At 37.8% G+C, this 24,512-nt stretch overlaps 2 protein-coding genes across 3 annotated transcripts in view; both read left to right on the top strand.

Moving 5' to 3' along the window:
• LOC139137193 (putative methyltransferase DDB_G0268948) overlaps positions 1–13,556 on the top strand; it is a 47,188-nt gene extending 33,632 nt beyond the window's left edge. For both annotated transcript variants that reach the window (XM_070705172.1, XM_070705171.1), the window contains exons 2-6: positions 7,124–7,281; positions 10,011–10,230; positions 10,900–11,009; positions 11,436–11,570; positions 12,067–13,556. In XM_070705172.1, the coding sequence (XP_070561273.1) occupies positions 7,124–7,281; positions 10,011–10,230; positions 10,900–11,009; positions 11,436–11,570; positions 12,067–12,178 (735 nt within the window). In that variant the 3' untranslated portion in view covers positions 12,179–13,556. The remainder of the gene's footprint in view (positions 1–7,123; positions 7,282–10,010; positions 10,231–10,899; positions 11,010–11,435; positions 11,571–12,066) is intronic.
• A 4,865-nt stretch (positions 13,557–18,421) lies between these two features.
• Positions 18,422–22,504, top strand: LOC139137195 (beta-galactoside alpha-2,6-sialyltransferase 2-like). The gene is made up of 4 exons (XM_070705174.1): positions 18,422–19,280; positions 20,297–20,511; positions 20,877–21,048; positions 21,798–22,504. Exons 1-4 carry the CDS (start codon positions 18,773–18,775, stop codon positions 22,040–22,042), a joined length of 1,140 nt encoding a protein of 379 aa, XP_070561275.1. The 5' UTR covers positions 18,422–18,772; the 3' UTR covers positions 22,043–22,504.
• The last annotated feature ends 2,008 nt before the right edge of the window (positions 22,505–24,512 follow it).

A 24,512-nucleotide genomic window follows, 5' to 3' on the forward strand; every position in this document is an offset into this window, starting at 1 on the left:
TTCATCATCGAACGGCGCACTGATACATTTAAATCGGTTTTATGTGGTGTATATTTTTGATGCTAAATATTTTTAAAACCCGATTTTGTATCTAAAATATGCAATGTGATCCCTGTTAAATAAATCATGAAGTTGAAAGTAGTTCCGGTTCACTTTCAGTGAAATGATGACAATGCTGCCCTCTACGTCATTAACTAGATACCATCGAATCCTTCAGACCGCACGACATGGGCATGTGAGACAAACCACAATGGACATATCTGATCAATATGCCATAAAAATTTATATGGAAGTTTGGCGATAGTGATTGTGTTTTCATAGACTCTACTCGAATAAAACTCTATGAAAGTAACACTCTTGTGAACCTATTTTATAGTCATGGGCGGGCAGGAAGGTTGCGTCTCAGAGGAAATTTCTGACTTTTTAAGGGGATGTGTTCTTTATCAGCTTTATCTCTCAGCAAATCGACTAACTGTGCCCAACTTTTAAAGGACAACGAAGGGCTAAAATCAGGCAAACAGCCAATGTCAATTACCACCAATTCGAGAACCAGGGATTGAAAACTGCCCCTTTAACCAATTCAGTTATTGCTTCCACACCATTAGTAACTTGAAGCATGGCAAGGCAAGGCCATCAGAAGAGATTCGCCACTGGCCTGATTTGTGTTTTGCCAGTGTGACGGAGAATCAGTGCTATTGAGTGTGCCCACCCACTCAAGAAAAGAACCCGATGAGCCGCTGACGCCTAGCATAGACTCTCGAGAAACGCCTAGCCACTCGAGTGAACTCTCTGAACTGAATCTCGATGGAGACTGATAGCACCTCCTTGTTCAGTTGACAAAGAAGGTCAGATATTTTCTCCCTGACATGATCGGGTTCAGAGGCATAGCAAGACACGACTCTACTCGGCTAATATCTGCCAATCCATCATGCCGAGAGTAGAAAATTCCATTCAACTCACATGTGTCTTGTCTTCACCGACACCGAAGGTCAAGCGATGACGCAACGTTTAACTATAGTCTGTCTATAACAGAAGAAAACTGAATACGGGATAGTGGGATTTTATTAACTGAAAGAGGTTAAAATGCGGAACGTTTCACATTGTATTCAGAAAAAGAAAAACAGTCTGATCAGACGTTACGTGTATCTTCTGGCATTCAGAAATAGCATATACGGACACAGCAATGCACTTTGTAAGCTGAATCGGTGCATATTATTATCAATCGTTGGTAATGAGACCATTATCAGCTGGCTAACATGTCCTCAACATGTCGACTCTTCTCGACACATCGAGGGTCTGTGCCTTTGTGTAAACACCTCGTTCGGAATTTGTCTCGCGATCACGCGGAAGTAGCTTGCTTTTGAGACCAGTTAGTCTGGAAGATCCGTCGCTCGAGGGCGCTCAGTAAGAGTTGGGGCACGGAGAGAGCGTTCTCGAGCGACGGCTCTTTCAGTCTAGAGGCCAGTAAATTTGCCAAATTACGAACAGACGAAGAAGAAAGAGCTCTTATTTTCAATTTTGCTCCTGTCACTTTCATTGCTATCGATTCCATGTCTTCAGGCGACCCCTTTTTCTGCAACATAAGCAAGAACAATGTTTTTTTTTGGTTTTTTTTTATTGGCTTTCAGAAAAAGAAGACAAAACAAAACCAAAAAAAATACAGAAAAGAAAAACCAAACAAAGAAAAAACAAAAAAGCAGGACAGTGCTTCGGTTTAAAATCTCAAAATTCTATTGGCAAAATAGACTTAATTTTGACCATTTTGAATCTGTGTCATCTTTTTCAAAGAAACTTAATTTATGTTTATGTTTTTCTACTGTGATTCTTTCTTGTACCCATATTGTAAATTGTTGAATCTTTGGTATTCTGTGCAATCTTCTGCAATCATATATGTATTTCTTACCCTAAATTACTAAAACATTAACAGTGAATGTACCATCTTTCGTTATAATTCCCAAGATAACATTTCTGGAATCAGTGTTATTGGAATATTACAATTTTTCAGCAAAAGCGATTCTCCATCACTCCAAAATTGAAGAATATATTTGCACTCAAAAAAAGATGGACTATGTCTTCCACCCATTTATTACAAAAAGTACATTAATTGTCATTTGTGATTACATTTCTTATTTTTAAAAAATTATTGGTAGCTATTGTACGTGTAAGAATCTTGTACTGAAAGCTTTGCAGGGCAGTATCGTCTGTAATTTTGAAGGTCAATGGAAATAATTTTTTTAGGTCTACGACATGAAATCTTTCTATCCACTTGGTCGTACTGACTTGTGTTTTAACTTTGTTCATAACCGTACTTTGAAAATAAGCAAGAACAATGTTAGCTAGTCGATTTAAGGTGATTTTGTTGACAAAAAGACTATTTTCCAGTAAGAAGGAAATAAACTTACTGAGGGAAGAAACTACTATATACCAGTGATTGTAAAAGTACCAAGTTTTGACAAAAGTTCCCGTAAAGCAAATTGACGACGAAGGGATGGTGTGATTATTTTTCCACATTGTCTGCAGTGTCATAAACAGGTTGTAAAATACGATAGTCCGAAGGCCTAGTTTTACTGAATCTATCCGGGCCAATCGATTGGCCACTTTCCTTACCCAAGCGTGACCCCCTACATCCTGGTACCTTTCTCGTTATGCGGCTGGACAACATTCATCTTTTGCCTCTTAGTTTAAAGAGACATCATATGGTTTTGTTATAAGATGAGTAAGAGTAACCATTGAATTTATTCAAGTATCGGCCTCGTAGACTCGAAGGAGCATTTAAATATCAGCGTTGACACTAGTAACCTGTAAAAGCATATCGATCCCTCACTGTATCCCGTCCCAAAGGGACACGACCCATCAAAAGTGTATATTGAGTTTATTTTCCTTGTAAATTTTATTACTTTTATCACAATAAAAGTCTGTAATTGTTCCGGAGAGGCCCGTCCTTGAATACATTCCAACTTCTGGATGATTCACAAGGAGATCCATCGACGTCGGTGGGAAATGGAAGCGGTAATTGGAGGGGCGCCCTCTAGCGGCAGTCACGGGTTTTCCTGTATGTACAGTTACTGCAAAGATGGCCAAATTACCCGGTCTAAGAGAGGAAATGCATCACGGTGGGTGACCCCAAACCCAATTTTGTTCGCCTCAGCATCAGTAGCTTCAGTGACGAAAATATCCTCAGACTGCCATTTACCAAATGTAATCTGCCCTTCGATAGGCCAACTACAATCTACGTAGTACCGACACTACCTTGATGCTACGTTACTCTACAGGGGAAGTCTCTTACAACAGTCTACGCAAACAGTGTCATAATATGACCAGTACAATACAAGGTCAATCATATTCACCGATAAAGTGAAAACAAAAGAAGCGTATCTTTTTACGCCTCTGTCTATTCGGCACGTCCTGCGAAGATAATCATTCTGTCCGTACATCATAACACTGAAAATAACCTCTGTCACACAACATGGATTCGAAGCGGATTGGAGCTAAAACGATATTATTTTGGCTCCACGATAGAACTAAGTAAGATCTTGTGCTTTTATTCTCTGTTTTGAGAAACTGTCCCAACTGAAAGGGACAAAGTTGCTCTTTTTATACCTGAATGATATCAAGAAAACATGGAATCTTTGCTTTAAGTCACTGAGTATACAGAATGGCGACGGTAAATAACTGTAAAACGGTGTAAAAGTACGTAGTTAACTACTGCGCATGCTTTTTGCGTGTCAAGTTTGTCACGAAAATCTGCTCCTGCGCCCTGTGCACATACCCAAAAGGCTTTGAATAAATAAACGAGTATGAAAAAAATATTTTGACAAGGGAATTAATTTTAGCTCACATTTGGTATACCAATGTGAGGTAATCGTATAAGCTGAATCAGTTCATTTGCATGCCATTTGCATGTCTGTATGTATGTATGTATGTATGTATGTATGTATGTACGTATGTATGTATGTCCGTCCACGTCAAAAACAGCCAAACCGCAGCACCTACTGTCTTAGTATTTGGTGTACAGGTGCATCTAGGGGTGGAGATGTGAATTTGTTCAAATGAACATGTCAGTGCCAAAATATGCAAATGAGGGGAAAAAAGGAAAAACCCTGCAAATTGCTAAAACTCTGTAACCATTGGTCAGATTGGGTTGAAACTTGGTGTGCAGGTTCCTTTAGGTGTTCTAAAGTAGGTGTTTAAAATTTTAGATGAAATTTGCATGTTTCTATTTTTAGGGTAATTTTTTTAGTTTTTAGTCAAAAAATGTTTTTCTCTGAAACCACTCATCTAATTGCTTTGAAAGTTGGTATACATGTTCCTCAGGATGACCTTAGTCAAGTGTAAACAAATTGAATTGAATTTTTAATATTTGTAATTTTGGGGCAATTTTCCACATTTTTGGTCAAAAATTTTTTTATTGAAAAATTACTAATCTGATAGCTTTGATATTTGGTATACAGGTTCTTAAGGTTGATCAAAATCAGTTTGATGAATATCGTGAAGATATCTCAAATGTTGTATTTTTGCTGAATTTTTTGGTTACTTTTCTCATTTTAAGTAAATTTCTTCTTCTCTTAAACCGCTAGCCCAATTGCTCTCAAATTTGGATTGGATGTTTGCAAGGGTGTTACCCTTCTAATTGTTGAAATTACGACAGTTTTGGAAATATTACTGTTTTGGGGCAATTTTTGATATTTTTGGTCAAAAAATCTTGAGAGATATATTCTTTTTAAAGCCCCTGGACAGATAGCTTTTATATTTGGTGTACAGATGTCCAGAGATGACAATAGTTAGATATGTGGAAGTTGTCCTGAAATATACAAATTTGTATTTTTAAGACAATTTTGTCATTTTTGGTCAAGAAAACTTGTTCTCAAAATTACTTGTCTGATAGCTTTGTAATTGGTACAAAAGTCCAGAGGGATGTTATTAGATAAATTTTCTGCTCAAAGTGTTGGGAAACCCCCCAAATTTTTATATTTTGGGTAATTTTCTTTCGTGACCTTAAATGACCTACACCAACCCAGTATATGTTGTGAGAGAGTTTTGAAGGCTGTGAACATAGTTTTGACATATTTAATATCAATTTATAGTAAAGTTTGATCCAGAAAACAAAGCTGAGGTAAATTTTTTCATTGCGAACCAATTTTTGCAACTTTTGCATGTAAGACACACAAGAACTGATGAGAAATTTGGATCCAGGATAATTCCAGATGTCGTAATCCCCCCCCCCCCCCACAGTGGAAGGCATTTCACTATCTGTAACTGATTTAAGTGCTGTTTACATTCGAATGATAGCACTCATAGCATTAATTAAAACATCCCCAAGGTTGTAAATACATTTCCTGCCTGCTGGTCTTATGTAAGGGGTGGAACATTTGATATTCAGGAGGGGGTAGGGGATAGAAGATTGATGAGGTAGCGTTACTTTTTAGTCCCCACGGACACCGTCCGGGGGGACTTATAGGTTTGGTCATGTCCGTGCGTGCGTGCGTGCGTGCGTGCGTGTGTGCGTGCGTGCGTCCGTCCGTCCGTCCGTTCACGCAGATATCTCAGAGATGCAAGAAGCGATTTCATTCAAACTTGGTACAAGGATTACTTCAAATGTCATACAGATGCACGTCGATTTTTTTTGGGATACGATCCAATATGGCCGCCAGGCGGCCATTTTATTACGATTTTTTCATGTACAGAGCCATAACTCAGACATGTTTTAACCAATTTTATTCAAAGTTGGTACAAGGACATTGACCAATGTCATAGATATGCACGTCAATTTTTTTTGTGATACGATCCAATATGGCCGCCAGGCGGCCATTTTATTACGATTTTTTCATGTACAGAGCCACAACTCAGACATGTTTCAACCAATTTTATTCAAAGTTGGTACAAGGACATTGACCTATGTCATACATATGTACGTCGATTTTTTTTGTGATGCGATCCAATATGGTCGCTAGGCAGCCATTTTATTACAATGTTTTCATGTACAGAGCCACAACTCAGACATATTTCCACCAGTATCATTCAAAGTTGACATTGACCTATTTCATACATGTGCTCGTCAATTTGTCTCACATCATGTAGCAGTAACATGCCAATTATTGAAGTTTCGTAAGTAGGCTGATATGTCAAGAAATATGTACTGCATCAAATTCATGAAACTTTATACAGATGTTAACCTATGTTAAGCTCACATTGCTTTAACATTGAAAAAGACATTTATCAGTGTCATTTTAATTAATTTGTAATTGCATAAGTAATGAACTTTCCTAATTAGGGTGATATAGCCACAAATTAATACAACGTCAAATGTGATGAAACTTGATACAGATGTTGATCTCATAGTGTTGTAAATACTGCATCAAACTTTATGAAATATGGTACCAGTGATAATCTGTTAAGTGTTAGAATTGTATGCAAAAATGTTTTGCAACATCCTGTTGATTAATTTCTAGTTGACTCATTTTATGAACTTAAAGATGGTGGCCTACATTGGTTTTATGTTTTCATCACCATGGAACTCATTCTTGGCCATTGAGCACCATCTGTATCAAAGTATTTTATGACAGACCTAATTAATGAAGAGGACTCTATCCTCTCTGAGGACATGTTATCAAAGTACCATTATTAACAAGTGGGGACTGTGTCATCAACGATGACTTGTTACCAGATCCCTTGTACATTTTTTCCCACTCTTTATTTTTTCCCCACTCTCCCACCTTTTCTTTTTGTCAAGCTTCTCTGGCTAATTTTTTGTTGACATTTGCTTATGTATGTAGGATCTGCTTGTCCCATTGCTATAGAAGTTGATATGCATGTTCCTAAAGATGACCTCCAGTACCTAAGTTGCAGACCTTATTTGCTTTTGTCATTCTTGTTTTTCTGGTTTAAATATTTCTTGAATTTACCAATTCAAACCGAATGTGAGCACACTGTCCTCGACGGTATTTTTGAATAAACAGGACAACATCCCCCAAAACACAACAACCGAACATCAGAAACCACAACAACATACGGTCTGCTCAAGAAATTCTCAAGATATTAAATGACAATCGCTACGTTCCCAAAACAATTACTGATACCTCGATAAAGCACAATTTATTAATCTATTTTATTTTGCTATCCGCAGCTTGGGGATCTGAAATTCGTTGTTGATGTTGGCTGCGGCTCGGGGCAAAGCACCGCCATGTTATCTGACCATTCTGAACGTGTACTTGGTGTTGACATCAGTCCAGACCAGATCAAACAGGCCAAGGCCTCAACCATGCCATCTAACGTCGAGTTCAGGTAAGATCAGCGATACCGTCGGTTCTTGTAACGGCAGTAATGAATGCCGAAACGTACAGTGATCGAGTTCCTGGTCAATTTTACAGATTTTTATTCAAGTGAAACCCTTTTTGGCCATGTTTTAAATAACAAAATGAAATGAGAGGAGTTTTTCACTGTTATCAAGATCAGTTTCTTGAGATCGATACATACCATTATAAAGGAAAATGCTCTAAACTTTAGCCATGGGAGTGCATATGGTATGTACAACGTGCAATCGTTTGCACTCCGTAGGGGAAAGGGGTAAAATCTTTGAACTAAAAAATATTTGCTTGTTTGGCCCATATACCACAGCTGTCATTGCATAAATCGAACCGCTGTTTTGAAGTAATTTTGTTGTTGAATCGTGGATACTGGTTCGCATATTTTTCCAACCCAGAAAAAAACCAGTAAATCTTCAGCTCTACTGTTCCGTGAAGGGGTAAATTTTCTCCTGATAATTTTAGACAACGTCAATGATATGAGATCTGCAAGTGGTATAGTTTTACGATTGTGCATGGTCAGGGCGACCTTTCCCGTCATTTGTAATGATTTGTCAGATTCCATTGTTTGACTCAAATGAGAAGATATACGACAACAATGGCTAAATATTGCACTGCGACAGAAACACACGCCCTCAACAGTCATGGCGCTGCGGCGGTTTCAAAATGGCGTCGACGCCAGACTTTTGTCGTGTTCACCAGGGTAGAATCATGCACAGGAGGTCTTTCATTAGACTGAAAGATTCCGTCGCGTGCGGGCTGCGCCGGAGCGTCCACACGCGACGGAATCTTTCAGTCTAGTCTTTCATATGATCTTTTCGTGCAAGGTCAGTTTCATCAACGATTAAATGGAAATGTCCTTCTGGGAATCATAACGGTGCAACAAAATCGCTTGATTTTCTCAAAAAATAAAACCATTCAAATGGTTTCTCTCCTACCGTCCACCTTGCCGGGTGTTTTCACATGACCAATAAAGAGGTTGTCTGTGTCTCAACCAAATCTTCTAATTTTGCCCGTTTAGATGGGAAACTGAATGCTGCTGTACATTACATAGGCCGAATCATACCACAATCTTTCAAATTACTGCACAAAATATAAAGCTGCGCAGACTTTCAAGAGACTCAGCATATCATTATACTTTGCTACAGTCATAACAATCTTAGTCTAGTTATCTCTCGACAACCAAACGACAATCAAATTGCATATGTTCCCAGAATGATGCAAAATCCAAGGACACCTCTCTGTAAGAAATATGTGCCGTGTGACTTTGGCGATGCATTGTGAAATATCTACAAAGTTGTGACTACTTAATCTTCGTATGTGTTTTCCCGTCCATTTTTCACCATTTTTAACAAATGCAGCTGGAAGTTAAAGCGCATCGAACCAAGACTGGGTCTGATCGATGTCATCGAAAGACGTTGGCAGACAGATGTGGGAGGTAACATCGAGGACGAAAGTAATTCATTCAGTAGAAATATCTGTGTTTTATCGTGTGCAGATAGTCTCCTATCCAGTCGATTTTATATTTGAATGTAGAACCTCCAGAAACATGGAACTATTTTTGATTGCAATGGTTTCAGTGCTTGTGTGTTATTGACTGATTACAATGTATCTATTTCATTCAAGGTAGAGAGAAATAGTATTCATACACTGATTTTGGCAGAAAAGAGAAAACATTGTGTTTTGAATACTGAACCTAGCCCTTCTTAAATACTCTGTGAATCCGTGTCATTAACAAACAGGATTGTCATTTATAGCCGACTCTAGTGTGCAAAAATACCATCTGTAGCCCGAAAAATTGACCAGAAATCGTGTTTTCTAAGGGTAGGGAGATGTGTTGCCTGCTTTGTATACTTCGGCAGGTAACATTTTGCAGACCACAAAAATTACATAAAGAACTTTATACACATTCAGCAATTTTTTCGTGCCCCACAAGAAGACCTAATCTTGCAATGGTATAGAAGTAGAATGCAGGTCTATCAGCAGAGTGATATTGCCCTTTGACCCGCATATAGAGGTCATTTTGTTCTTTAAATACGATCAGAGATGGTCGTCACGCAGCTGGTTTATGAGTTCTTTTCTTGGCCTCGGCCATTACTCAGCCATTAATGATTTCTTACATTGATTTCTTTGACAAGGACAATATAGCACGCATTGCACACACACGTAAGTTTGTTTTGTGATATGTTCCAATATGGCCGCCAAGCGGCCATCTTCTCAGTTCTTTCATGTCTGTTGCAATAACTCAGACATACTTGACAACATGATACAAAGGTAGCAAAACGATGTTTTCCTTTTTGCTAAGTTATCATTGACACTTTAATACAACACTACAGTTAGTCATTTTATATAACTTTTTGCGAAAGTACTTGTACAGCGAATGCATCTTTAAGAGTTAGCCTCTTAAAAGTGACATACCGACATACTTACATTCTTACATTCATACACATGTACGCACTCGCATATGTACATATACTACTTAGATTTAGACTGTATATACTTTATTGTAATATTACAACACTAAACTGATTATATATCACTTTTTGTTAAAGCATTTGAACAGTGAATGTATCTTTAGAGTTACCCGCTAAAAAGTGACATACCAATCTACTTACATTCATGCATATTTATGCGCACGCATATGTACAGAAACTACAAAGACTTTAGACTGTATATATTTGTAACTGTTTTCAACGTTTGTGTTGTCAGTGTTGGAAGCTGTGAAGCCATACCTGTGGACGCCCTTAGCGTGGACCTGATAACTGTTGGCACCGCCGTGCACTGGTTTGACCTCGACAAGTTCTATAAAGAGGTGGACAGGGTGTTAAAACCTGGTGGCGCTCTTGCGATTTACACTTACAATGGCACCCAGGCAGAGATTGAGGACGATGCCGAGAAGACGGATGAAATTAACGCCATGCTAAGGAAGGTATGTGATCCGTAGGGGCAACACAATAGTGCAGTGATATTAACAGTATCATTTTGTAGGAATTCTGGAATAGTGAACTTCGAGAAAAGTTTCTGCCTGCCTATGTAAATGTCAATCCGACTATTGAAAAACTCATCTCTCTATTTTCATCAAAGAACTTTGTTACTTTATTCAAATTAGCTGTGTACATTCATAAAGCAATGTTGAGAAGGAATGAAGCCCTAAAAGCTGAGCAATAGCTGTTCCTGACCTGTAAATTAGACTTGAAGTAATGTTATTTTCTTTATCACGTGTCCGTGTATATTTTCCTTTGATTTTGTGAGATTATGGAAAAGATGGGCGGTGGCCCTTGCTTTTTGAGAACAAATAAACATACCTATATATCAATATAGGTATTCTGCTACCCGTATCTCCTTAAAGGCAAATTTTCAAATGCCTCGAATTTTCTGACAAAGGTCAGGAAAGTACCGTACCAGTGAAATGAATTTCCGAGATTTTGTAAAATTAGTCTTTCAGTGCAAAAGTGTTACACCATTGAAGATTTTGCTAAATTCAACATATAGATTAATGTTTCAGCCCTTAGTCTATACTCCAACATGGCAAAAAATGTCCTTTGCCAAGAGCGGGCAAACGTCTAACATTAGTCTATCTTTCCTTTCCACCTTTCAGTTTGAGTACGAAGTCATGTCTGTCACTCGACCAAAGCAGTGGCAAGACTTGTTCAACGATCCACAGAACACTTTCAGCTTACTTGAGCTCCCTTATCGTGACTCCAGGAGGTAAGGGAATTTCTGTTGCCGTCTCTTTTCACTCTGAATACCTATCACCAATGGTAAACGAAAAAGTTCCAGACCCAGAGTTTGTATATGAGACTACAACTTCACACTGAGCTCTAATATATATATATATATATATATATATATATATATATATATATATATATATATATATATATATATATATATATATATATATATATATATATATATATGTACATATACTGATCTGGTTGCTGGTTGTAGATTTCCTACTTGTTTCCTGAATGATCTTAACACAACGTTTCGTCTTAAAAGTTAGGAATTCATCAGGTGAAAAGATGTCTACAAAAGAAAATACAGACAAAAAACACCAGAACAAAATGAGACTAGTGTTCACCTATATATATTTTTTTCAATTCGTCATTTTTTCATCCCTTATTCTTTCAGAGATGTTAAATTGGCGCTAAAGAATCGGAGAACTGTTGCTGGTATGGTAGGTTTGATCAAGTCTTACTCCGAATGTAAGGAGTTCCTGAGGACTCATCCAAACGGTGATGAAGCATTCACTGACCTGCAGAATAAGTAAGTTCAGCGTTTTAAGGAACCCTGTAGTCCATATAGCTCAAAATATTCCTTACCGCCTCACCCAAAATGCCAAGAGCTAACCTGAAACTGAAAATATATGACCGTTTAATTTCACGTGAGTCCTACTTTATTTTGCTGTGTTGCTATGCAAGTGGGATCAGATCTATATGGATGTATGTATGTATGTATGTATGTATGTATGTATGTATGTATGTATGTATGTATGTATGTATGTATGTATGTATGTATGTATGTATGTATGTATGTATGCATGCATGCATGCATGTATGTATGTATGTATGTATGTATGTATGTATGTATGTATGTATGTATGTATGTATGTATGTATGTATGTATGTATGTATGTATGTATGTATGTATGTGTGTGTGTATGTATGTATGTGTACGTATACGTAGATATGTATGCATGCATAATGTGCATACTTGAATGCGTCCATTTTTTTTGCTGACAAATTGTTTTCTTTATTTTTAGAATAATGGCCGTTCTGAAGACTGATAAATCTGCTGACGAGACCCAGATAACCTGTGTTTTACCCATCTTTTTGGCAATGTCCAGGAAACCCATATTCCCATCTGCCGAGTAAAACGGACTGGCAAACGGGCAAGTTGGCGCGGTGCAGGATTACGTTCAACACACACAAATATGAAATTTTATCACTTTTATCGCGTGTCTAGCGACGAATATGTATCTTTTACAACTTTCGAGAAGTTTTACTATCATGAGCAACAAAAAGTATGCAACAGTTAGACTGATTGGTGGGGCATTTCACAGAAGACATGCCTTTCAATTAATCTCAACAATGTCCGTACTTCATGCACTGTGACATGGCGAATCAAGAACAATTGAGCTCAGCGAGCTTTTTGCCGACCCATCTTGCAAAATACATGCACCTACCTGTGGAACACAAGTCCTAGGCAGTATCGTGCAAAGTCGAAACATAACAAGAAAAATATGCAAAGGGAGCTAATTAGACCATTTTATACTCTTGAAAGAATTATTTTAGTTAACATTTTGATGATGTTGCTCAAATTGCTTAGATCAGATGAGATTGTTGGTGTAATGTGACCAATAATTCCAGAAATTACCAGATTTTCGATATTCGTTTTGTATGATATTACCTTCTTCATTCGTTGCGTAGGAGCTTAACACCCGTTAGACGTTTTCCTTTTTGATCCTTGATCGATAAATTTCTACATAATGTACCTTCAGATGCTTTGAAAAGATGACTTTGACATTGTCGATGATGTGCAAGATATAGCTCTAATCAAATCCCTTCAAATGAACGGATCGCGAAGAGGGTTTTAGATCGTTCCAGCCTTATATCTCTTTTAAAACCCCTAGTTTCGAAAACGTCAGCGTGTTTCTATAAGTAACCCTGTTATTGGGATGCTTTCTATAAGTAACCTAGCTGTCGGGCCACTTCCAGAGTACACAATGGTTAAAGACCCCCCCCGTTTGATCTGTCGGTCCCTGATGACTCGTTTGAATAATGATTGAAGCATATTTACATGAAATACTATTTAATACCTATACATAGCGTTTTCTTAGACATCTTGTTATCTTTCGGAACGACATACAATTTGCCAGTGTAACCTTTTTTATTTCCCCCACAGTTGAGACATTTCTGAAATATATAGTTTGCAGTTCTGAAAGAAGATAGTTTTTTTGGTAAACAAGATAATGCTCAAAACGAACCTTTCAAGTTTTTATATTGTACAACGGTATCAATTTACCAAAAAAAAGTTCAGAAAACCTTCAAATTCGCCCCGACAGATAATAACACAAAAATTGAAAAGCTATTGTATTTAAAACCTTCAAAAGATGTTTCAAAATATCTGAGACACCCTGCTACATCATTTAGTGAGACTGACCCGTCGTCTCCTAAAAATTGTATACTTGTATTGAATTATTATTGATGTAGTTACTCATGGAGGAGCAAATAAAGGAAACCATATTATTCATTTATTGAGTGCTGTATCGTTGCATATTTACCTGAATCGCAAAGCTGACACGTGTGTGTCCATTAAACAAACAAAACAGAAAAAAAACCCAAAACGATATAAACTTGATTTATTATTCCTCAAAAGTTATTTATCTTAGAAGCGCAATGATGTTGGTGACCAACATTGCCGACCATTCCCCTCCCCCCAAAAAAGCCTCAAAATTAGGTGTGGATGTAAAATGACTGACCAAATGAGTTTATGAATGAAGAATAGATGAATGTCGGAAGAATGAATTAGTGAGTGGGTGAGTGAGTTAGGGAATTGAATATTCAACCAATATCTAGAGACCCTGATTTATTAAAGACTGAGCATGCGCCCCAAACATGAAGTCCTTGACATTTGTTCGTAGCCTTAAAATATACGAAAACAAGTGACCCATTCCTATAACCTGTTCATCCCCATTTCCAAGTGAAAAGACCCTCATTCACCGTGGCTAACAATGGGATTGGGCCAAACTATGGTGATGAAAGGGGTTAGCAATAAATAAACAATGGGGTCACCCTAGGCCTTTTCCCAGTATTTTCTCACATGGCTGTGCGCCCTCGCACGGCTAGTGTGATGGCTATATCATCATTTGCGCCATTTAAAAACTTAGTCGGTGATAATGTCCTCCCTCTTGCAATACACTCACCACGAAGCGGTAGTCCCACAACAAATAGTTATATTTTGCGAACCATGTCTGTTTATTTTGCGAAATTCTGTTCCGGGAGAGGGTTATGAAGGAAATACATGGTACTTTTCATCATAGACAGAAGAGAACTGTCGATGTTTTCATCAACTTGCGTTGTAATTTCATCAGCTTTTCACTCGTTATAACTGCAGTCCTCTGTGTAATTCGTTGAATATATTCTAGATGACACCCCTATAACCACGCTCGGAGACAGCCTTTCTACTACGAACAGACGGCTGCATAGAGTTATTCTTGCATAATGTGTCTGACGAATGAGTTCAGGTCTGTCTGATTACGCGATTGGAAAGAGGAATCACAATTGTGAAAATATTTCAATAAATTTTGTCGACAGCAACAATAAATAATTCTATGATAGTTAATAGTCGCGCCAGCGGCTTACTAACTACGCACGCGCGTATTCATAATAACTATGCGAGTAACCGGAAGTGTACCCTTCTTTTATGGGCGCCGCCATGTTTTTTTGAGTGCTCGTAAATAAACAAATTCGAAACGTGCTCTCTATTATTTTATAACATGCCATTAATAAGATATATCTTTTTATGAGCGAGTAATTATTCTAATCAACGTTGTCGCTGATACAAAATTTCTTATCACGCCTAAAAATAAAAGAAGAGAGAAAACTGTCGTGAATATGAACGAGAACATTCGCAAAGAATGCTGGGATTGAATCTTAGAAAGCGCCCTCTGTGTCAATAACTATGTGCAAAATTTACCCGGTTTTAGAAGTTACGCTGATTTTCAGCTTACAATATCGGAAGTTGGGCGGTGCAGTTACTATTGCAAAGTTAATGATGGCACAATACGTCCCTTGTTAAACACAATAGATAGTAATCATGTTAAAAATTGCAAATTTATGTAAAACTTTTTTCCACATAACAGAAAATCTATACCTACAGGGTCTGACATCGTGTACGTGAACTGTCATCGGAGGGTAAACCGGTCATACTTGTACAAACGTATATAGAAAGTAACAATTAATTTTATTTTATCCTTTATGATTATTATCATGAATCTATACAACTAACATGTTTAATCTCAACGACTGGCGCGACACCAAGGCTGAGCCCTATATAATATTAAGGTGATTAGTAATAGTACTACGGATCTTTTGGTGGGAAAAAACTATTTGATTTAAATCATGTGAATAGTGTGACAAAGGAATTTCAAAGTAAGTTTTAAAGTCTTGCATGGTTGAGCATTGTAAATTAAGAATATTGTCACTGCATTCTGAACAGAGGCGCGGCTTCCTTTGCGCGGGAACCGCCATTTTTGCGCTGTCTCTCACGAAATCGTGTAAAAGTGAGACTGTAAACTGATGTAAAATGCACATTACACAATGGTTATTGAAGTTAAAGGCCACGTTTATTAAAATCACTCTTTGTCATATAGTTTTGATATTTGTTAAGGTGATCTTGTCTGTATAAATTTCAGAAAAATGTTCGGAATGATACATTTTGTCTAGGCGCTTCAGGCTCGAGACACCTGCCCATTTTTGTGGCAAAGTATGCTCATAACAGTAATATAAATGCATGCGTGCAGAAATTGTTCAAACTAAATCGCCGCTGCTTGACTGATCGCGGCCTTGCGAAATCCTTCCTAGTTGGTGAACGTCTCTGTTAAAACAGTCTGCGGGCAGGTCTTTACCGCTGACATACAAGAATTAGAGTGGACCGTTCGGAGATCACCCTTGCCTAATACCACAGGGCGTTTGCCATCAGGCCAGAAACACACGGACTGAATTCGAAAAAGTGTATCTCAAAATTCTAAGATTTTTTCCGTGACTCTGAAAGGACCAACTTCTGTAGCAAACTTTGTCCATCACATCCACCGGACCTGTGTTGAAAATGATCAATTCTTTGTTTGAAAACTTTTAAGTGTAAATTTAGTAATGGCGCAGCCTCCAAGGCTGCTTACAACTCTTATGTCAAGCCATATGCTCTCAGTACAGACAGACAACACAAGTACAAAAAGCATAAGTTATTGAGTAATTATTAGCGTCATTTGAGAGAGAGAGAGAGAGAGAGAGAGAGAGAGAGAGAGAGAGAGAGAGAGAGAGAGTGTTCCGTTTGAAAACAACGACCTCGCCCACATAAAGATAGGTCCAATATCGCTATCACTGTGAACACACTTTGGATATTCTTCCATTTGTTATTCAAACTTAAAAGGTAATCTGACAGAGAAGTATCTGTAAATGGGAAAGCACCTTCGTAATTATAGAACTTGCTGTCAGAAGTCACGTGCATTAAACGAATATTGTGAATTTTCGGAAATCTGGTCGCTAGGTGAATAACTTTAGTCCTAAGCAAATTTCAAGGCGAATTCGTGTCGCTTGAAGTCTTACTGTTAGCGCCCTTCTGGCAGCGCCCTCTGGCAAACCGATAATTTTTGTACAAGACAATTTCGAAACGTCATTGTACGCACACTGCCGTATCATTTACTACGTTGGTTCTGTTGATTTGCAGTCTACGTGTCTTGAATGCACGAAAAAATAATATTCCAAGGCATTTTTAATTCAGGTTTTTTTTGCATTCGTGAATAAAAAGAGAAAACAAATAAAAATGTGTAAATTACCCCTATGTCCTTACCGATGCCGGCAACTGAGTGTGAACCCGTCACGGTCTCAGAGATGTACCGATAGCTACTTGGAGGGAGTGGTATGCATGAGAATTAAGACCTGCAGTCGGTTTCTTTTTGACAATTTTGTACTCTCGGTACGGCGGAATTTCACATGTTGCTTCTTGATGTTGCACTTTCCTTTAGGAAAAAGCCATTCTCTTACAGAATAAAAAATCGGGGATCACTTTGAAAATCTCTAAACGAGCATTTGTAACCAATATTCTAAAATGAATTTTACCATGATTGTTAGTAAAAATTTTCGGCAAATCATATTCCACGTAAGATGTAGAGTTGAGAAAACTTGATTGATTTTGAGTTTAAAACTGTCTCAGTGGCGCATTACACTTTATGGCAACACTCGCCTCAAACAGAAAGTTTCAAATTTAAGTCTAGCTCAAACTCCGTGAAGGAAACTTAAAGCATTCTCGTTCGTAGTGCTCATAGCCAAGAACAAAATCGAGGGTGGGGATGTCACTGTGCACAGTTTGGTATCAGAGACCAAAAAAAAATTCACACATTTGGCGATATTTGAAATTCAAAAGGACATTATACCCTGGCTCAGTCGGGAAAAGGTTGTGTTTTTGATATTCACAAAAACGACGGTAAAAACTTGATCACTCCACAGGCTCCTAAATGAGTATGTTTACTATATTCGTTAGGATGAATTACCAGCAAGGCCATTCAAGTATTACAAACGTTATAAAGTTCCGTCCGTAAATGTGGATAATGATCTATTATGCCACACGCTGATTGGATAAACCGCAGCGGGGCGGGGTCATGACAGTAATAGACATAAAAGACAAGCAAAACCGTTGAAAAGAGCGCGAATGCCTTTTACACTGTCCGTATACTTCCCTTTTCCTTTATCGTGCAGGGCAACTAAACAAGAACGAACCATTGTTAGTCTGCTCTATGACCAGAGGGCGCGCTTTGCAAAGTTCGTCGTTCAATATCAGCCTGTTCTAGTGATCGGAGGGGGAAATTCAACGACTCTCTTTTCTTTCCTCTTATGACTTGATACAAGGAGAGTGTACTACGGCTAATATTCCAAATTCTATTAATTTTTTTACAACTCTTAATGGGAAGTGGTCGTCGGAACTGCGCATGTGCAACTTTCTTGTTTACAAACAATGTATTTCATGCACTATATATAGATGCTTCATGTCAAAATATCTGCAATATTTAAATTTTACAAAGAACTTGAAGACAAACATGTTTTAACTTTCATCAATCGCAATTGGAAGATTCCATTTATAAATATTCATAACTAGACATGTATATGCCGCATTGTCCTATGAATCAGGTTCATCATGAAATGCATAAGAAAACAGCTGAACTTATTATTTATAAAAAATGTAGAAATAAAATGTTCCAACGTTGACATCCCAGGTTCGATGTGTGAGATGCATTAAACGAACAGTGCATGAATCATCGACATGCAAGTAAACTACTGACCCATTTTGAATTGTTCAGTTCAGGTACAGTCCACTTCGATATAGGGATCGTGACGCAGAGTGCATAGCCTTTACTGACACTCATCGGCTTTTCTTTTACATTCGACTGAGGCCTCAATGGGCTCAGTGTGTACCTAGCGATGCTAGGCACGCCTCGTCAACGTTCAACAGGGTAACATAGAGTCTGAAAAGCTGATATTTGAAGAGCAACGGCTACCTACGGTTGAAAGGTTGATATGAAATCCTATTGTATGGGAAGAACCTGCACCTTATTCTATAGCCGCCATTTTTAGAAAACTTGCATGAAAACACCAGCTGCTGAGGAATCGCCCATTCATGGAACGGAGTGAAATTTAAGGCTGTGCGACTGGCAGCCCGTTTAATTTCCAACAACAGATGGATCTTTTGCAGTTATGAGGAGCTTGCCGGTTCGAAAGTGTATTTGTGTCTTAGTGTGTGTTACACTTCTCCTGACGGCGATGTTTATAACCATGGACTTCAGGGTCGACAATACACACGACCTGTGTCGGTCTGCCACTACCTGTCGAAATCGTTTACCGCCGGCGAATTTCGGAGCAGACCGCCACACAGTTTTAAGGACCACGCCAAGGACGAATGCGACTGTCAAGGTTACACAGCCTAAGCGAAAAGCCAAAAACCCATTCAAAGTTCTTCCAAGCTACGCTGAAAGGTTGAAAGGTAGAGTGAACGCTACGTCATCCGGTGTCCTGTGTACTCTCTTCAAGAAAGCCCATGCAAGTTTTCTGAACAGGAACAGTAGTGTGTTGAAAGAAGGCGGCGTCGCTGACTACTTCCCGCCGGATCTTTTATCGACTTTCGATCGCCGCCCTGCGTACAACAAATGCGCCATCGTCGGGAGTTCAAGCTTTATGAACAATTCGAGTCTCGGATCGGAAATAGGTGACGTTGTTTACGACATTAATGGCTTGTACATTTAAAAAGGGACACTCTATTTGAGGGCGAACACCGCTCGTTTAGGTTTTCAAGTCATCAGAATATGTCACACTAGTTTGTAGAACATATACTCAATTACAAAGGTAAACCGTATCGGCCTGACCCCCGGGGGGGGGGGGGGCTCCATGATCAAACCACATTGCCCTGAATTCGGAAGTAGAACGTTTGTACTGTGCCTTATTTTAAAACACATCGAAAGCTCACTTTTAGCATACGGTCTTTTTAGCGTAGGGTCTTGGATAATACAGGAGCTTGCGGCTTGCGAAATTTATTTCCTTGTCGAAGAAAGGGAGGGGGGGGGGGAGTTGATCAAACTCCGACTGGAATATAGTTTGTATTATAGGCCTACATAGTTTACACACAGTTTAAAGTTAAAATAAGTCCTGGCGCCACAAATCCATTCTATAGCCCAGCGCCGGGTAAGAGTATGGGGTCAGGGGTCGGCGCATTACGTCTATCACGTGTATCATTGTGTTTCATGTTATGATAAATTCGTTAGACAAAACTAGGGGCCAGATTAGGCCACAGGCAGCCCGGATTACTGAGGTGGCGCTTTCACACTTAAAACTCTCACTTTTAAATACGGTGAGTTTTTTGTGCAAGGCCAGGCAACAATAATTTATGACAATTGAATGCTGTTGTAGCACTGTAGGAATTCGTTAATACAGGCCTCCTGCAATTCAAAGATTGTCGGACAGCAACACTATTATGACATCCATAGCTGCTGAAAAGAGACTGAATAAAATTTCGCCTAAATAGTTGTGGCTGTTTTGTGGCATTTTAATACAATCCCACAACGGCAAATGTAGAAACGGTGATTCCGCGGAAGATTTTATTTATTTTTTTGGCCTACGCAGCATTTTGTTTCTAATACGAAATTTATCAATCCGTCAGGATTTTTGAATTTTAAAATTTTAATAATTTGCACTGGCTGAGACCAGAGATTTCGCTTCTATCCCTAGATATGCATGATGCCGTACTGAGATTCAATTTTGCTCCTGTGAAGAACCACGAGCCAGATGTGGGAAGCAAGACGACCATACGATTGTTCAATAACCAACTCCTCGAGAAAGCTTCCTTCACACAGGAATTGGAGAAATTCGAGGATATTGGAAGAAATGTAACTTTTATTATGTGGAAAGGAGCTGAAGCCGTTTACGACGGGAACCTCACCGAGGTGAGTCCTTTATTCAAAATAAATAAAAAAAAATAAAAAAAAATAACCGATGAGGTCGCAAATCCGATATGCACTGTCGCAACAACTACATTTATAAGCCACATTTGCCATACCTAAACGTAATAATGCTACAATCTATTTACATGTACGAGAGGTTTTGCTACATGCATGCATGCATGCATGCATGCATACATGCATGCAAACATACATACATACATACATACATACATACATACATACATACATACATACATACATACATACATACATACATACATACATACATACATACATACATACATACATACATACATACATACATACATACATACATTTTCAATATTCCCCATTCCGTTTCATTCTAGTGGTATGTACGAGTGCCGCATTTCTTAAAAGCATACATCGACTGGACACGAAAGCATCCAGATATTCCACTTCATGTTGTTAATCCTGTCACACTGTGGAGAGGTTGGGACATTATACAAGAATTTTTCAACAAACCTGTGGGGAAAATAATTCCTTCATCAGGATTTATAGGTATGCATGTCAGTCGTAACTGAGTTTTGCTGCATTTACTGTCCTGTTATCTGTATATGTGTCGCATTGATATATTTAACTCATTGTTATGCAGTTAATCGACTTTTCATGCATAATTTTCAACAAAGCGGATTTCCTGCTGTGTAAAACCAGGTGATTTGACCATTTTAAAATTCCAACTTTGTCAAGTTGAAGATATTTCCGGTTCACTTTCAGCCAAATGATGACTATGCGACCAGTGACGTCATCGATAAGTCACAATTGAAACTTATGGAGCGAGCGGCGTTCGGTATATGAGGCATATAATAATAAATAAGTAAATAAATAAATAAATAAAAAAATAAAACACATGATACATACATACATACATACATATATATATATATATATATATATATATATATATATATATATATAAAAACACACAAACACATACACAAACACATACATATATACATTCACATATACATGCATATATATGTACATACGTGTATATATACATACACAAATATATATATTATATATATATTATATATATATATATATATATATATATATATATATACATGTATATAATGTATTAATATACTTGTATATATATATATACTTGTGTTTGTAAGTTTCGTACTTGTATTTTTATTCGTTCTTATAATAATTTTCTAGGAGTTTAGGTCTAAACTACTAACATTTCTGAATCTTCCTGTAATTTAACATCAAACATTTCGTCTCTTGTTTGTAATTTGTGACAGGTGTGCTGGTAATGTTGCCTTTATGTGGAGAAATCAGTGTGTATGGTATGGTTAAACCGCGACGGGACGTTCACGACGTTTGTCACTACTACGTTAACAGGACGTGCCCTCCAATACGGAAACCATATCACCCGCTAGAGGCAGAGCGTAACGTGTTAAGGATGCTCAACACAGGCAGCCGGAATGAGCTGGAGCGAAAGGGAAAAGTCACTTTTCCAGGATTTTCATCAAGGGTTTGTCTCTGACAAAATAACCCCCTCCTCAATACCACCCGCCTACTTTGGCAGGATCCTATTCACAAATCAAGGAAAAGTTTTGACTTCTGGAAGGGAAAGGACATATCTTGCCTTCAGGAAAAGCCATTCTCTTACAGAATAAAAATTGGGGACCTTTTTGAAAATCTCTAAATGAGCATTTTCGTAACCAATATTCTTAAATGAATTTTACCATGAAAAACGTTCGGTAAATCCTAGAGTCCACGCAAGATGTAAAATTGAGAAAACTTAATTGATTTTGAGTTTAAAAGTGACTCTCGTCAGTGCTAGATTACACTTTATGGTTATACTCGCCTCAAACAGAAAGTTTCAAATTTAAGTTTAGCTCAAACTTCATGAAGGAAACTTAAAGCATTCTCGTTCGTAGTGCTCATAGCCAAGAACAAAATCGAGGGTGGGGATGTCACTGTGCACAGTTTGGTATCAGAGACCAAAAAAAAATTCACACATTTGGCGATATTTGAAATTCAAAAGGACATTATACCCTGGCTCAGTCGGGAAAAGGTTGTGTTTTTGATATTCACAAAAACGACGGTAAAAACTTGATCACTCCACAGGCTCCTAAATGAGTATGTGTACTATATTCGTTAGGATGAATTACCAGCCAGGCCATTCAGGTATTACAAACGTTATAAAGTTCCGTCCCTCTGTAAATGTGGATCTATTATGCCACACGCTGATTGGATAAACCGCAGCAGGGCGGGGTCATGACAGCAATAGACATAAAAGACAGGTCAAACCGTTGAAATAGGCGCATGCATATTTTTCAAATTCTATTATTTTTAAAACTCTTGATTTCCCCCCACTGACACAAAACTTTGCAAAACTCGAGGAAAGAAAATGGAAGATTCGATTTACAAATATTCATAACTAGATATGTCCCGCCTTGGAAGATTCTATTTATAAATATTCATAACTAGACATGTATATGCCGCATTGGAAAATTCCATTTATAAATATAACTAGACATGTATATGCCGCATTGGAAGATTCCATTTCTAAATATTCATAACTAGACATGTATATGCCGCATTGGAAGTTTGAATTCCCTTTATAAATATTCATAACTAGACATGTATATCCCGCCTTGGAAGATTCCATTTCTAAATATTCATAACTAGACATGTATATCTCGCATTGGAAGTTTCCCTTTATAAATATTCATAACTAGACATGTATATTATTATTATTATTATTATACTTTATTTCAAGAGGGTAATCTGATTACAATAGATAAATATTGTAATTTACATCAGAGCCCTCAAGAGCTGTACAAAAGCTCAAGAAGATGCGAGAAAAATACAGTTCGTATAAATAATAAATACAAATTTAAATGATCTAATCCAGATCAGAACCTTTCGTTACAAAATTTCATGAAGAGATAACTGTGCAAAGCAGATTTAAATGACAACAAACTTTCACAATTACGAATAGACACAGGAATAGAATTCCAAATTTTCGTAGCTCGAAAAGCAAACGACCTTTGACCCATGGTAGTCCTGAACCTTGGTGGGTAAAGGTCACCAGCGCTAACACTTCTAGTATTTAAACGATTCATTTCAGAAAGAGGTCGGAAAAGATCTCTAATATAGCTGGGTGCTAGGTCATTAAGAGCTTTGAAAGACATAATAGCCGTGAAGTACACAATGCGAAAATCAACTGGTAACCAATGCAAACTGATAAGCAGAGTTCGAGAGGAAAATGTCATGTCCACACCAAGAATGACCCTGCCAGCTCTTTTCTGAAGTTTATACAAACGTTGGAGATTTGTCTTAGACGTATTACCCCATACAATACAGCAGTAATCAATCAAAGAAAGAAACACAGCATTATAAACCAATAAAAGTACATTTCTTTGGCAAGTAGCGCGAAGTCGTCTAAGAACACCGCCTTGGAATCTTCCAATGCGGCATATGCCGCCTTGTATATGCCGCCTTTGAAGATTCCATTTCTAAATATTCATAACTAGATATGTATATCTCTCATTGGAAGTTTCCCTTTATAAATATTCATAACTAGACATGTATATCCCGCCTTGGAAGATTCCATTTCTAAATATTCATAACTAGACATGTATATCTAGCATTGGAAGTTTCCCTTTATAAATATTCATAACTAGACATGTATATCCCGCCTTGGAAGATTCCATTTCTAAATATTCATAACTAGACATGTATATCTCGCATTGGAAGTTTCCCTTTATAAATATTCATAACTAGACATGTATATGCCGAATTGGAAAATTCCATTTCTAAATATTGATAACTAGACATGTATATCCCGCCTTGGAAGATTCTATTTATAAATATAGTAGTAGTAGTAGTAGTAGTAGTAGTAGTAGTAGTAGTAGTAGTTTTTCAAATATCTTTATTTCACATAGGTCCCTACATACTAAAACTGTAAAAAGAAATTTTACATTTACGGAACCAAAAGAATATAA

This window comes from Ptychodera flava, chromosome 7 (assembly GCF_041260155.1).
Source record: "Ptychodera flava strain L36383 chromosome 7, AS_Pfla_20210202, whole genome shotgun sequence".
Classification (NCBI taxonomy): domain Eukaryota; kingdom Metazoa; phylum Hemichordata; class Enteropneusta; family Ptychoderidae; genus Ptychodera; species Ptychodera flava.

Coding starts and splice junctions, on each gene's coding strand:
- LOC139137195 (XM_070705174.1), top strand. CDS start 18,773: ATGAGGAGCTTGCCGGTTCGAAAGTGTATTTGTGTCTTAGTGTGTGTT. Junction 19,281..20,296: donor GAGTCTCGGATCGGAAATAG/GTGACGTTGTTT, acceptor TTCTATCCCTAG/ATATGCATGATGCCGTACTG. Junction 21,049..21,797: donor TCCTTCATCAGGATTTATAG/GTATGCATGTCA, acceptor AATTTGTGACAG/GTGTGCTGGTAATGTTGCCT.